We start from the raw sequence: 14,872 nt of genomic DNA on the forward strand, positions 1-14,872 counted from the left end.
AAAATAAAACCTAAACTACCACTGATACTTAAAAAAAAAAAAAAAAAAAAAAAAAAGTGTGTCTATCTATCATCTCTATCATTTTCCAAACCAGAAAAACCTCACTGGGTGTACTTATATACTACTAGTGTTGTCTCCCTGCTATTAACATACAAGCTTGTAGAGGGTAGGAAATGTCTTCACTTTTATAACTGGATCCCAAGAACTCAGTAGAGTGCTTGGCACACAGTTAAGTATTTAATTAATGCTTTATGATTCATTCATTAATTTTATTCATTCATCAGCCATTATTATCATTACCATTACTATCTGAACCCTTAGACAAAGACAATAAAAGCTCTATTCTGGTGGTAGAAATTAGGCAGCCTAATAGTTAATCTGAAGATCTAATTTTTAAAATAGAAAATGAGATGTTATTATAAATGTCTTTTGCTCAGATCAGGGAAACGTGGAAGGATATTCATTCATTTTATTCTTGGATATGTGCAGATGTGATGAGAATTGCCACTACAGATGTTCAGTTTCACCTGATTGATGACAGGGGAAGCAAGGTTCACAAAACACCAAGAAATTCTGTTACCAGTAAGATAAAAACCTGAGAGATCATCAGAAAAGTAATGTAGCTTTTCAAATTGAAGACTTGCTTGATTACCTGTATAATGACCCCCTTGCATAGTCCCATGGTGATTACACACAGCATAAAGATCGTAGATGTAGTCCTCAGGATCTCTCCCTAGTCCATAGGGGCGCCTCCATGGTGACCAATGGGATGGGAGGCTCCAGCTGCTCTGGCTTCGTTTGACCACATGAGGTGTCATATCCAGGCCAGTGAGAGGAAATTTCACCATGTTCTGAAGCTTCATTCGCCTGTCACCCTCCTGTTTCAAGTAGAACATAAGTTGTGACAACGGGGACCACTTAAAGCAAGCATAAATAAAAGGCGCAATCCTACTTAGTTCCTATTTAACTATCTTTCTCATTTAATGAATCAGGACAGTGGTTTGATCACAGGATCTTAGATTTAGGACTGAAAGGGAGGGACTTCAGAGGCCATCTAGTCAAATACCCTTATCCTTAAGAGATGAAGAAACTAAGTCCCCAAAATGTAAAATGACCTGTCAAATTTCATGCCAGTCAGTGAGTGGCCACACAGGATTCAAACACTGACCCCAAACTCTTTTCCAATGAATCATGCTGTCATCCAATGAACTCATCTCCTAATGTTGCTTAATACACATAAAAATGCTTTACAATCACACTAAAACAAAATTACAAATAGTCTTTTTTTGTTATTGCCAATTCCCTAAATCTTTCTTCAGAGACATTAGTGTTTACTCCCTTAACACACAGAGAAGCTTAGTAAACTGTTACCAATTTCAAGTGCTATTTTGTAGCATGCACTCCTGGCAGTTACAATTTCTAGTCTGTCCTATGCCCAACAGAGTACCTTTGACCACTGACCTTTGCAGTGTCAACTCTACCTGGCTCACCTCCTCTGAAGCCTTCAAAGGTCTTTGATGACAATGATTTCTTGAATCTATAGTTTAATAACCAGTAGCGCCCTCAAGAACAGCCACATGTAATCTTAAAGGCCTTTATTATACCTACTCACATAATGCCCTGACTGATGCCCTGACTTGTTGGTTCCCTAGTGAACACCTGGTCAGAAGCCCCATGTGTTCACTACCAAACTCCTTACCTCTTTCGGCTACCCATCTTGGCTTGGCCACCCAAGCTAGGGAGCCAGGGTGAAGAGTGCCAGGTTAAAGAGAGCGACTACTGCCTGCAGTGGGCTTATAAAGGGCCTGTGAGGTCTCACACACACAGCCAACCATCGAGAGAGTCGTCACCCATTACAAAGCTATCTCAACGTGGCCAAGATCCCACCTACAAGGCAATCCTAATATCCACAGAGATTACTTCCTGGGGGACTCAAATCTCCCGTTGCACTGTGTCCGCCCATTTAAAGGATTCTTACAATTCCCTTCTCTTGTTTTACGGGAACTGCACATCTCATCAATCTAAACTTTTAGCACCAGCTGTAGTTCATTTGATCCATGAGATGACAGAGTGTTATGCCCAAGGAGGTACAAAGCAGCAGATCAGTAAACAGAAGTATGACAATGAGAACTAGGCTCAACAGTAGCCCAAGTGTTCAACCCATTCATCAAAGTCATACTCAAGGAGATAATAAGCCAAAGAAGTTGGATGCCAATGAGGTAGGATGTCAACACTGAGGTGAATGGATTAATGGTCAGTGCTGATAATATTATCGCCGAACGTGGGCACATCATGAATTATCAGGTTTTGAAAATATTTAATATTCATAATTAAGATTCTGAAGAATCGGGTAGAAACCCACTTTTAGGAGGGAAGGCAGGCAATATGGATCCAGGTAACTCTGGTATCAGGCTCAAGGACACAGCTGAACATAATGCTTATATAAAGAGGTTAAAGAGCCAGATGGAAGATCTTTTAACAGAGATCACCACTGAAGAACAGCAGGAAGCTTGTAATCAAGCTCCCAGAAGGCTATCCCCACACCCATTAAATATAGCTCGGAGAGGGAGCAACCTAGAGCTAATGCGTATGTATGACAGTATAGAGTACAAAATGCGACAGCAAGAGTTGCTAGAATTGCAGGTTAAACTATAGATTGAGATAGAGAAAGAAGAAAAAGCTAGGTTACTACAGATAGAACAGGAAGAGTTCAAACTAGCGGCTTCTGAAGCGAAGGAAGGAAATAAAAAAAACCACATGGACTTCAGTTAGAGAAATTCTTCTTAGCGTTTTGTTGGTTTACCTTGTGCATTATTGTTTTAAGGAATTTATTGATTACTCTTCCATTGAGAAGAAGTTTAGTCCTTTTTATGTGCAAAGCTCAGGTTGGATTTTAAATCAGCCTTTGGGGAATTTTCCAATTCCTCTTCTCTCTGCCTCACACCTTGGTGGGCCAAGGGAGAAAGGGGAGGAGGAAAAGGAAGGGCGATAATATCATCAGCACTGCCCATTAATCCATTCAAAACTCCCAAGTCTTCATTTCAAAGGACAGGAGTAGGCTTTATGGCCCAAGGCAAAAAGGAATTGTGGGGTATTGAGTATAATCAGAAAAATTTTAAAAATACAGTTCAGTTAATTTCTAAGAAACCTTACACTATTTCACTTTAAATGTAGCTTATAGAGGAAGCCCTTTCCAATAGAAAACATTTTGAAAGAAAGAAGACAGTTCTGTTCATGATCAAGAGTTACTCTCAGTCCAAAGCACGACTTAGTATGGAAGATACAAGCATTGCAAGAAAATGTAGAACTTGTTCAGTTACACAGTTGCTCCTTCATTCAGACTCTAATAGAGATGAAGTAAATCTTCAGGACATTAGATGCAGATTTAACTAGTGAGTTTTCTTGTCACTGGAACTATTTCAGCTGAAGCTAGTTGACCATCTGCCTGGAACATTTCAGGAGAGAGTACTTGATACAAAACTGAACTAGATGGAGACAATAATAATAATAAATAAGATGATAATGATGATAGGAGGAAAAGAAGTAAGTCAATTCACTGTTGGTGAAGCCATGAATTGGTTCAGCTATTCCGGAAAGGAATTTGGAGCTATGCCTCATAAATTACTAACCTATAAATACCCTTGGACCCAGCTTTATCTCAACTAGGTTTATACTCAGAAAGACTAAAAGAAAAAGGACTTATGTGTAAAATTATACCACCAACTTTTTGGTGGTAATCAAAAATTAGAATATAAAAAAAAAAAAAAAATCCAAAAAACGAGCATTTTTTCTACTGAGAAACAGTTAAACTAATTGTGATATATGAATATGATGGCATATATGAATATGATGTCATGAGAAGTGATGAAATAGATAGTTTTAGAGGAAATAGTGAAAACCTCTATGAATTGATACAGAGCAAAGTGAGCGTAACTAGAGAACAATTTCTACAATAACAACATTATAAAGGAAAACAACTTTGACTTTAGAACTCTTGATCAATGCAAGAAGGAACCACAAATCCAAAAGAATGAATATAAAACTTGCTACTCAGTGCTGTCAAAAAGAGGAAGAATTTAAAATGCAATTAAAAAATATACTTTTTTAAACAATCAATGTGGAAATTTGTTTGACTGGATTATATCTATGTATTGAAGCCTTTATTTTTTGTTTTTTGCTTAAATTTGCTCCATGGGAGATGAGGGATACAAAATAATAAAAGAAAAATGATATAAGCAATGACTCCTCTCTCAGAGAGAAAATTTAAACAAAACATCAATAAAATGTAAAACTAATGCATGATTTTTTTTTTTTAGCCCAGACCTGTGACTTCATTGATATAGGAAACTGAGAAGAAAGTACCTCTCTCTACCAATGAAGACTGACTGACACCTGTATAAAATAGAAAATTATTACCATGTGTCAAGTACAGTGATAAATGCTGGGGCCACAAATAGAAAAGTTCCTCCTCTCAAGCTGTTCACACTCTAATTGGGAGACACAACACAAAAGAAGTTTTCTGCACCTGGCTGACAGAAACTCTAGAAGATACATGGGTCCCTCAGGGAAAACATCAGGGCAGACAGCAAGGCCCTGAGAATGTTGGGAAACAATGGCACAGACTGTCCCTGAACAAAGATGGTAAGCCCAGGAGCCATTGTGGAATAGAGCCCTACTTGCCTCTGGATACCACCCAGACTTAAATGAGGCATCAATTCAATAAATCATATAGCCAATATATGGCAGAGGTGAAAACTGAACCCATTTATCCTCTAAAGACACTCTTTATCTATGATCCTTGCATTTATATAGGGTTTTAAAGTTTACAAAGCACTTTACACCCATAACTTCATTTGATCCTCTTATGTTTGGGGAAACTGAAACTCAGAAGAAATGAGTGACTTTCCCAGAACTACACAGGTAGTAAGTGTCTATGGCAAGATTCAAATTCAAGATTAGTTCTAACTGCCAGTCCAGCATTATCTGCACTTTACCATAATGTCTCTCATTTCTTCTTTTTTTTCCTTTTCTTTCTTTTTTTTTTGGGGGGGGGAGGGATGAAAAGTCGGGGGAGGCAATCAGAGTTAAATGACTTTCCCACAGTCACACAACTAGTAAGTGCCTGAGTACAGATTTGAATTCATGTGCTCTGTACCGTGTAGCTTCCCCATCTCATTTCTAAGTATAGAATGACATCCCAAAGAAAAGAGAAATGAATAAAAACAGCTTCTGTTCCCTTCTAGTAGAGAAGATCTAAAGATATAAATAGGCCCCAACTTCTTCTTAACAAACAGGCCGTGTTCCAAGAGTTTATTTATGTCAACTGTTTGGAATTCAAAAGAAATCTCCCCATTTAAAAAATGTTTTAAATTATATTTGGGTTCCCCAAGCCAACCTATAAAAGTTTGTTTAGCTTATGATGCCCTTGCAGTTGTACTATTCCATTTATATATTATGTCATAAAAAGTACTATTTCAATGACATCTAATCACTATCCAAAAATGTGTCCTTGTTATTCATTGCTTTTACATCATCTTTATTTCAAAATATATTTATTAAGCAACTCTATGCCAAATGTATCCTTCCCCTGTCTTCATTAAATGAGCCATCTCTTGTCACAACTATACCAATTACAGCTGGTGTATTTCCTAGGTAATACCAATGTAAGTTCTTCTGTTACTTAAAAATACTTTTCCTGAAATGTTTTAAATGTGGAAAATGTTAAGGATCTACTATGTGCAAGCATTGTGGTAGGCACAGGATATATAAAAGCAAGGCAAAAAGAGGCCATTCTACTGGAATGATTAAGTTGTATATCAGGCAACCATACATCAAATTTTACTCTGCTACTACCAAAAACTGATAGATGGAATGAATGTTAGCAGATATACTTTTGAATTGAAATTATCTATATCTCATCAGTTCTGATCTCAATTACTTAGGTTCTACTGGTTCTGCTCTCTACTAACTTCACACAAACCCCGAACCATAACCTGAGCATATGGAAATATGTCCAATAACATAGAAACTAAAGAATTGCAAAATAAAGCACTGCAACATGAAATTTGTAAAGTAGGGGAGAGGATGCTCAACATTAATTTGAGTAATAAGGGGATGTTACACAAAAGAAAAGTAAAAGTGGGATTCTGGGCTATTCATAAGTGGACCATCTGGGGGCACCATTACCCTACAAGAAATTCACTTACTTAGTAGCTAGCATTAAAAGCTTACAATTTGTCCTTGGGGTTCTTCCTACCTCACAGAAGTCCTTACCTGTCGAAATCTCTTCAGATGTATAATAAGCACATCAGGCAAGGTCCAGAGGCTTAATGTTATGCTCCCTTGCTGCAGCTGCTTACAGTGTGGGCAACGCCAAGCATCATCTGGGGCAAGCTAAAAATGAGAATTGCTGAGTGTTAAATAATCTAATCCAACCCCACTCATGTCATAGGAGAAACTCAATCTCAAAAAAGTGAAATGACTTATACAAGATTACAGAGTTAGGTTAATAGCAAAAAGGATTGTTTTTAATTTTTTTGACAAATATCCTTGTATTAAGCTATATCTTTCAATATTTTATATAGGGGAAAATAAATTTTCCTTCCTAGGAAATTTTCTAATTCAGTATCTTCCTGGTAAAAGAGAGAAAAAGATAAGACACATGATGCCATAGGACAAAGAAAAAGACTTTGGACATAAGGGGGTCCATCTTTTGTATTGACATGAACCTTTAGCAATCTAGTAAAGATCATGGGAAGCCTTCTCAGAACAAGGCTGTTAAATTTTTACAAATAAAATAAATAGGATTAACAAAGAAACCAAAGCTTAGTGAAAATAAAGATGTATTTTCCAAAACAAGTTCATGAGTCTCCTGCAATATGTTCAAAGTTCAAACTCTTTCTTTAGAAAAAAATAAATACAGGAAAGTCATATGATTAACTTCTAGTGACAGTAGAATGCAGATCCTAGGACCAGAATAAGGTAGACCAATCAATCAACAAGGATTTATTAAGCATCTACTATATGTGAGCAATATCTAGGTACAAGTACAATATCTAGAATGCAACTACAAAAGAAAGAGAAGACAATCCTTATTTCAAAGAGTTAACATTCTAATAGGAGGACACCACACATGGAGGAGGAATAGCCAAGAGATTTCTGATCCATGGAGGCAAGGGGATTGAAAGGGGAATGATATAGAGTGGAGACAATGCTGACTTTGGTACTGACTACCTTGAGCAAGTGATTCAACCATTTATGCATCTGAGTTTTCTCAACTGTAAAATGAGAAGATTGGCCTGCAAGGCTCCTCCCAAATCTAAGACTATGAATCTAAACACCATTCCATAAAATATCTGTTGCTGAGCTCAACAAGAGGTGATCCACTTGGAAAAGGATATAACATCATGCTAGAAATTGATTTCCAGGTGAAGCAACCTTGGCTCAGGATGAAAAAATTATAAGGGTTTGATGGCTTATTGAGGAAAGAAAGACACTAATGTTCACACCAAATTGGACTTGACTACTTTAGCCATACAGTACCTTAAGGGATATCATATACTTCCCCTTAAATTCCATGTAAATTAGGTTTTACACATATTATCATGGCATGACATTATATAATGGCATTTTAAGCATGTGGAAACCAAGGCTCAGAAAAGTTAACTGATATATCCATGTTTCCATGAGGACTGAATAGCAGAGTCAGAACTCAAGCACAGATTTCACCTGCCTCCAAGACTCTCCCTCCCATCAATTAGATATATAATGGCCAAAGTTTAGATTTATATCTCAGGCATGGTTAACAGAGCATAGGTACTGTATTATTGTACTACAGGATTTTTAAATGAATGGAGTTTAAAAGACTGATATTCATTTTATATACTGTTAGAGGAACTGAGCCAACTCTAGAATATTTTAAAAGTAGCCTGAGAATAAGAACAGTTACATGAGCTCCCTTAGTGACACAGGTCATGAACCCAGACCTTCCCTATTCTTACTCCAGCATGCTATCCATCACACCACACTGACTGATTCAAACCCATGTTCTTTCACTCCTACAATGCTACTTCCACTGTACCAAAATTTTCCATGATCATGAACAGCAAACCTAAACATATGGCATTATGAAAACTCTAGCTTAGATACCAAAGTTCAACACAAAATATAAAAAGAGATGCTTTACAATGAACTTGATATGATCCTCCAAATGAGATCAATACATTCTTAACTTTATTAGATGGGCAATGGGGACGACAATGACACCTGTAAAAAATGTGATCTGGTATTAAGAAATTAAAGAAGCTCAATATGACTAGAACTACATGTCTGAACGTCATGAATACTTGAGGAGTCAGGAGGCAATGGACATGGAGAATACCAAAGAATATCAATTTTTAGAAATTATACAGAACATATCTTATCAAACAGGAAACAATTAATTACTGACATAGCCATCATTTCAAAAACAGCCATCTGTGTGCAGCTGAAATATCAACTGGTTGGAATGAAAGCCAAAGTAAATATCCCACAAGAAAAAAAATCATCATATTGGATGAAAATAAGATATTATATGCAATTACAGCCATTCTAACACAAGCCCTCAAATCTGAAGAAAAAAAAAAGTCAGTGTCTGAACTCTTACATGTCACTATTTACATAAAAACAATGCAAAAATCATTATAATAATCCCAAAATTTGGAATTCCAAATTCTATACAACATATGAGATTATTGAAGTCTTAAAGTTTAAAAATGGCCTACCTTTAGCATACTGCCTGGCACAGAATAGGTACTAAAGGTATGTTAGTTGATTTGGTAGACAAAAGCAAAAAATTGTAGAACTATAAGGATGGAATATAGCCAATTAGTGAAATAATGGATTTTAGAAAGCTTTTCAACACCATAAACTGAAATAAAAAGGAGATTTTGGAATTATTGTTAATTTACCATAAAATTAAATTAGCCAATATATAGACCTTATTCTCTCAACCAGTGTTTCTTTGCTTTGCTTCTCTAGCCTGGGACTTCAGGAGGTCTGTGAACTTGAATGGGGGAAAGTTTTTTTTATTACTAATCTCTTACTGAAATTTAAGATTTTTTTCATTTGTGATTTTTTTTTAAAGAAAAAGTTACTTTGAGAAGGATTTTCCCAAAAAGGTTAAGAACCCCTGCAAAAAATAACCATCTAACTAATCAAAGTTTTACTGATATTTATATTAATAATCTTAAAGTCTTAAAAAAGAAGATAGGATTTTAGGATTAGAATTAAAAGGAACCTAAGACATTTAATTCAACCTTTCCAAAACTACCACCATCTCTATTTGTTTTCCAGACTTGGAAACTGTGGCCCAGAATGTTGTCAAACAAAAGTCAACAAGCACTCATAGAGCACTTAATTTGCTCCAGGCACTGTGCTAAGAATGATATCTTTTGTCTAAAATCAAGAAGAGTTAACTGAACAGAATTTCTATCAAATATCTGTAATTAGACATTAAACCATTCCACAAGCTATGGAGATGCTAATCATTAGACCCATTTGTTTGCCAATCACCAATTGTCTATTTTCTTAAGCTACCAAATTACCAATTCTATCTTCACTCACCTGTTCCTCTTTGGTGTACAATTGGAAACACTGTGATAAAGTGCAAGTCTGAGGCTGGTGGTGATGTTCCCTCTGCAGACGGACACTTTCTGCATCAGGAACATATTCATCTTCTGTATTTACAAACAAGCTACAAAAAGGAAAGATGGGGGTCAGCATTAGCACTTTTCAACAGCATAGGTTCATGGGGCTGTTAATGAGTTCAAAAGACTAAAATCTAAAAATACTAGAAATGAACTAAATACAATTTTGAAAAGATACACCTCAAAGCAACATATTTACTCCAACAATGCATATTGTGACCCATCCAGGTCTGTATGGGTCAATTCTTGGCAGCACCATTTCTTGGCTTTGAACCTCAACTTTCTCATCTACAGAAGACTTCATGGCTTCACGCCGCAGAGGTTCCACCAGAAGCCTTCCTTGTTTTTCTCCTGACATCATAGGGATACTAGAAAGAGCAAATATTCAGACCTTGCCAAATAACTTGCCTACCTTCCACGTAAATGTCTCTCTCACATAAGCTGTGCCAATGGACCATGGTTTCTGGTGGTTTCTACCATGATAGAAGGTCTCAAGTCTATTTTCCAAGATCCATCCAGCTAAGTAAATAAAAGAATATCAAACTAACAGGTTTAGGGGGGGCAGCTAGGTGGCACAGTAGATAGAGCACCAGCCCTAAAGTCAGGAGGACCTGAGGTCAAATCCATCTTCAGACACGTAACACTTCCTAGCTGTGCGAGACCCTGGGCAAGTCACTTTGCCTCAGCAAAAATAAATAAACAAACAAACAAACAAACAAATATCTGAATTCTTTGGCTGTGGCAAGTCATGAAACAACAAAAAACAAAATTGAAAAATATGAGAGTATCATAATTATAGCTTTAAAATTTACAAAGTACTTCAAATATTCTATTTCATTGAGCTCACAATGACCTTGTGAACTTAAATATTATGATGATTGTTATGTCCAGTCTGCAGCTAAAGAAAGTGAGGCTCAGAAAGTTAAGGGATTTGTCTGTCTGTAGTCATACAAGTAGGGTCAGAAGTGAGATTTAAGGTAGTCTTGATTCCAAATTTCACTCTTTTCAGTAAAAAATGCATTTGAAATTTTTTTTGAGTAGTAGAAATTAATCAAAAACACTTCATACTAAACTTATTGTACTTTTGCCATTAATAGAATGTTTCATTTGAAAAAAAAATAGCTGATGGGGGGGGATAAGAAGGAAGAAGGGAGAATACAATAAAGTCACCTGACATATAGAAATTGAATTCATGGCTTTTACTTCATTAGCAATGAAACAAATGAAATAGGTTATGAAGGGCTTGGAAAATTGAAGCAAACCCAAAAGACTGGGGAGATGAGTCAAATAGAATCCAAGACTCTCAGGTATTTACATCAGGGGAGGAAAAAAGAGGTGGCTGCTAGATGGCACCATAGTGAATAGAGTCCCAGACTTAGGAGTCCAGAGACTAATCTTTCCGAGTTCAAATTTGGTTTCAGACGCTAGCTGTGTGACACTGGACAACTTAATCTTGTTTGCCTTAGTTTCTTATCTGAAAATGAACTGGAGAAGAAAATGGCAAACTACTCTAACGTCTTTGCCAAAAAAACACAAATGGGGTCATGGAAAGTTGGACACAACTGAAAAACAACTGAACAACTACAACAAGGGGAAAGGAAGTCTTCCGCTGTCTATCCAAAGCAAATCTTTCAAGGGTCAGAGTTGAAAAAGGAGGAAAACTAAAACAATGATGTCATAATTGCCAAGTAAAACAATACTCACTAATCTTTTGTTTCTTTGTCCCATTCCACAACTAACTTTACATGAGCAGTACCGCCTTGTCCACACGATTTTAATGCCCTATAAGAGGGGGAAAAAATATTGTATTATTCTATTCAAATTTTAAAAAGTAAAAATAAGAGAATTATCAAAATCAACAGTCATTATTGAATAGAAAGAAGTCAAAAAATAATTATACAATTTAAACTCTAAACAGTGCCCCAACTCAGCAGAAACTTGAGGATTTCCTAGTCAGAGCAGGATTTGGTTTTCTTAGCTTTAGGAAGGGACCTTGGGCCCAAAGCATATATCTGAACCACATTACTCCCCCAACCAAGAAGGCAAATAGCAAAGGACATCTGTAGTCTTCCCTTCTTCTTCCTTTTCATCTGCTCTTCCCTTGTCCCTCAAATTAAGTTTATATTTACTTTGTATATAGCTTACAAAGCTATATATTTACTCATCAACATATATGTTGTGCTCTATCCTAATAGAACATAAACTCCTTAAGGGTGGGGACAGTTTCATTTTCATAACTCTGCCACAGTGCTTGACATATAGTAGGCATTTAACAAATATTTGCTGAAGGGAGATGAATTTGTAGTTAAATCTCAACTTTCCTGACAGTTTAAAGGAGAAAAGGGAGTCTTGAACCCTTCCATGACTGGGGATAATAGTTATCACTAACTTAATAATGTCCTCAAGTTGCCCTGAGAACATCAGAAATAAATGTACTCCTGAAAATAGGGTGGAATGAGTGTCAGTAGCTATATCTCCAGAATGCCTGTGAGGACAGCAGCTTCCCTATCACATTTACACTTTCATATCAACAGCTGCCAAGATCAAGTTCCAGCTGAGATTGTTACAAGAAACAGGAAACAGACTGTTGAGATAATTGCAGCTAGGTCCATAGAGGAGATATAAGGGTCATGATATAGGAAAGTGGTCCCCAGTCTTTTTCAAGTATAAAAGTCTTTTTTAAAAATTAAAGCAAAAAATAATAATAAATTAAAAATTAAAACATTTCTTGGATCCTCACGTGATAGTAATTATACTATTACAGGACAAAAAAGGTGTAGAAGAAACTTCAAAGTCTAATCCCTATTTATACATAAGGAAACTGAGGCAATGAGGCTAAAAGGGAATTTGCCCAAAGTCATACAGGCAGAAAGAAGAGGTAAGATTTGAAACCCCAGCCTTAGGACTTAAGAACCAGGACTTGTTTCATTGTAACAACCTGCCTCCATCAACAGACATTATTTGAGGAAATATATGGTAAGAAACTACTATGAATTCAATAATATTTTTTAAAAGAATTTGCATTTTGTTCATCACAATCGCTTTGTTGTTCATTTTTCAATCATGCCCAACTTTCCCTGACTCCATTTGGGATTTTCTTGGCAAAGACACTGGAGTAGTTTGCCATTTCCTTCTCCAATTTATTTTATAGATGAGAAACTGAGGCAAACAGGGAAGTGACTTGTCCAGGGTCACACAACTAGTAATTGTCCGAGGTCAGATTTGAACATAGAAATTCCTAGCATCCATATCACCACAGTATCAACACACATTTGAAAAACCATAACATATATACAGCAACTAAGTGGCAGAGTGGACAAAGCATAGAATCTGAAGTCAAGAAGACCTGAGTTCAAATCTAACCTCAGACACTTACTAGTTTGTGTGACCTTGGACAAGTCAATTAACCCTGTTTGCCTCAGTTTCCTCATCTGTTAAATGATCTGCAGAAGGAAAAGGCAAAACCATCCCAGGATCTTTGCCAACAAAACCCTCATGAAGAATCACACAACTGAGAATCACTAAATAACAACCAGCATACATATGATAGTATACTAATTGTAGATTTCATAGGAGGCTTATCTGTTCATTTATAAACTTGCAAATCTCTTGAAATAACTAGGTGTGGATCAGGGCAGGGGGTGTAATGTTAGCCAGTAGAGAGGAATTTAAGAGCAATTTGCAATGAAGTCATAGGTACAAATCCCAAACAAAAGAGCAGGGCAGTAAATGCAGAAAAATGAGGTATCTGGTACAACTAATTCCAGACAGACAGGTCATGATGTTTCCCTAAAGACCCATGGTAAGAAATACACATCAATAGAAAGAAGCTATAATCAGTTTGGAAAATTTCAGAAATGTTCAGTGCTGCTTTTCATAAAGAACACTACATTGTCCCACTTCCATCCTTTCCACGTTTTACTCTATGCTCAGAAAACTGGTATTCAGGGAGACTGAGAGATATGAACAAGGTCATACAACTATTAATTACAAGGATATGGCTTGTAATTAGTAAAAAAAAAAAAAAAAAAAAAAAAAAAGAATTATAAAATTAATGAAAAGTAGTAAATATTAATTTATAATTATGAATAGAGCTGGCTATTATTAGCTATGAGCTTAAGAAGTACATGATATAGTAGAAAGAATACTATATTGAAAGTCACTGTAAATCTAGGTTTGAATTCTGCTCCAATTATTTACTAGCTAAATAAATCCCTTAAACTCTTTGAACCTCAACTTCCTCATCTACAAAAATAGAGACAATTCCCATAGTTACTACCCTACAAAAGTAAAGGAAAAATCAAATGCAAATCTGGAATCTATTTTTAAAATCATAAAATGTTCAGTTGAAAATAACCCTTAAGATAACCAGTCCAATGCCTTCATTTTAAAGAGAATAAATTCAGACCCAGGAAGTTTAAATCACATAGCAAAATCACATAGTTAATGACAGATTAGGGATTATATGCCAGAAACAGAATCCAACTCCTAAATCCCCAATTTCTATCATCATATGATGACATAAGAGACCTCTAGTTAATAGCATCTTTGAATGTAATCTCCTTTGTAACTGAAAAAAGAAATAAATTAAGAAAGAAAGAAAGAAAGAAAGAAAGAAAGAAAGAAAGAAAGAAAGAAAGAAAGAAAGAAAGAAAGAAAGAAAGAAAGAAAGAAAGAAAGAAAGAAAGAAGAAAGAAAGAAGAAAGAAAGAAAGAAAGAAAGAAAGAAAGAAAGAAAGAAAGAAAGAAAGAAAGAAAGAAAGAAAGAAAGAAAGAAAAGAAAGAAAGAAAGAAAGAAAGAAAGAAAGAAAGAAAGAAAGAAAGAAAGAAAGAAAGAAAGAAAGAAAGAAAGAAAGAAAGAAAGAAAGAAAGAAAGAAAGAAAGAAAGAAAGAAAGAAAGGAAAGGAAAGAAGGGAAGCAGGGAGAAAGGGAACAAGGGAGAGAGAAAAGAACAGAGGGAAGGAAGAGAGAAAGGGAGGGAGGGAGGAAGGAAGGGAGGGAGGAAGGAAGGAAGGAAGGAAGGAAGGAAGGAAGGAAGGAAGGAAGGAAGGAAGGAAGGAAGGAAGGAAGGAAGGAAGGAAGGAAGGAAGGAAGGAAGGAAGGAAGGAAGGAAGGAAGGAAGGAAGGAAGGAAGGAAGGAAGGAAGGAAGGAAGGAAGGAAGGAAGGAAGGAAGGAAGGACAAAGGG

General features: G+C 36.2%; 1 protein-coding gene across 1 annotated transcript in view; it reads right to left on the reverse strand.

Annotated features, from left to right (window-relative positions):
* The window catches only part of USP31 (ubiquitin specific peptidase 31), a 142,505-nt gene that overhangs the window by 17,818 nt on the left and 109,815 nt on the right, over positions 1-14,872 (reverse strand). Inside the window, exons 10-13 of the mRNA XM_074280363.1 lie at positions 11,391-11,468; positions 9,604-9,733; positions 6,274-6,393; positions 653-878 (exon numbers count right to left, since the gene is read on the reverse strand). Of these exons, the coding sequence (XP_074136464.1) occupies positions 653-878; positions 6,274-6,393; positions 9,604-9,733; positions 11,391-11,468 (554 nt within the window). The remainder of the gene's footprint in view (positions 1-652; positions 879-6,273; positions 6,394-9,603; positions 9,734-11,390; positions 11,469-14,872) is intronic.

The sequence above is a fragment of the Sminthopsis crassicaudata genome, chromosome 1 (assembly GCF_048593235.1).
Source record: "Sminthopsis crassicaudata isolate SCR6 chromosome 1, ASM4859323v1, whole genome shotgun sequence".
NCBI lineage: Eukaryota > Metazoa > Chordata > Mammalia > Dasyuromorphia > Dasyuridae > Sminthopsis > Sminthopsis crassicaudata.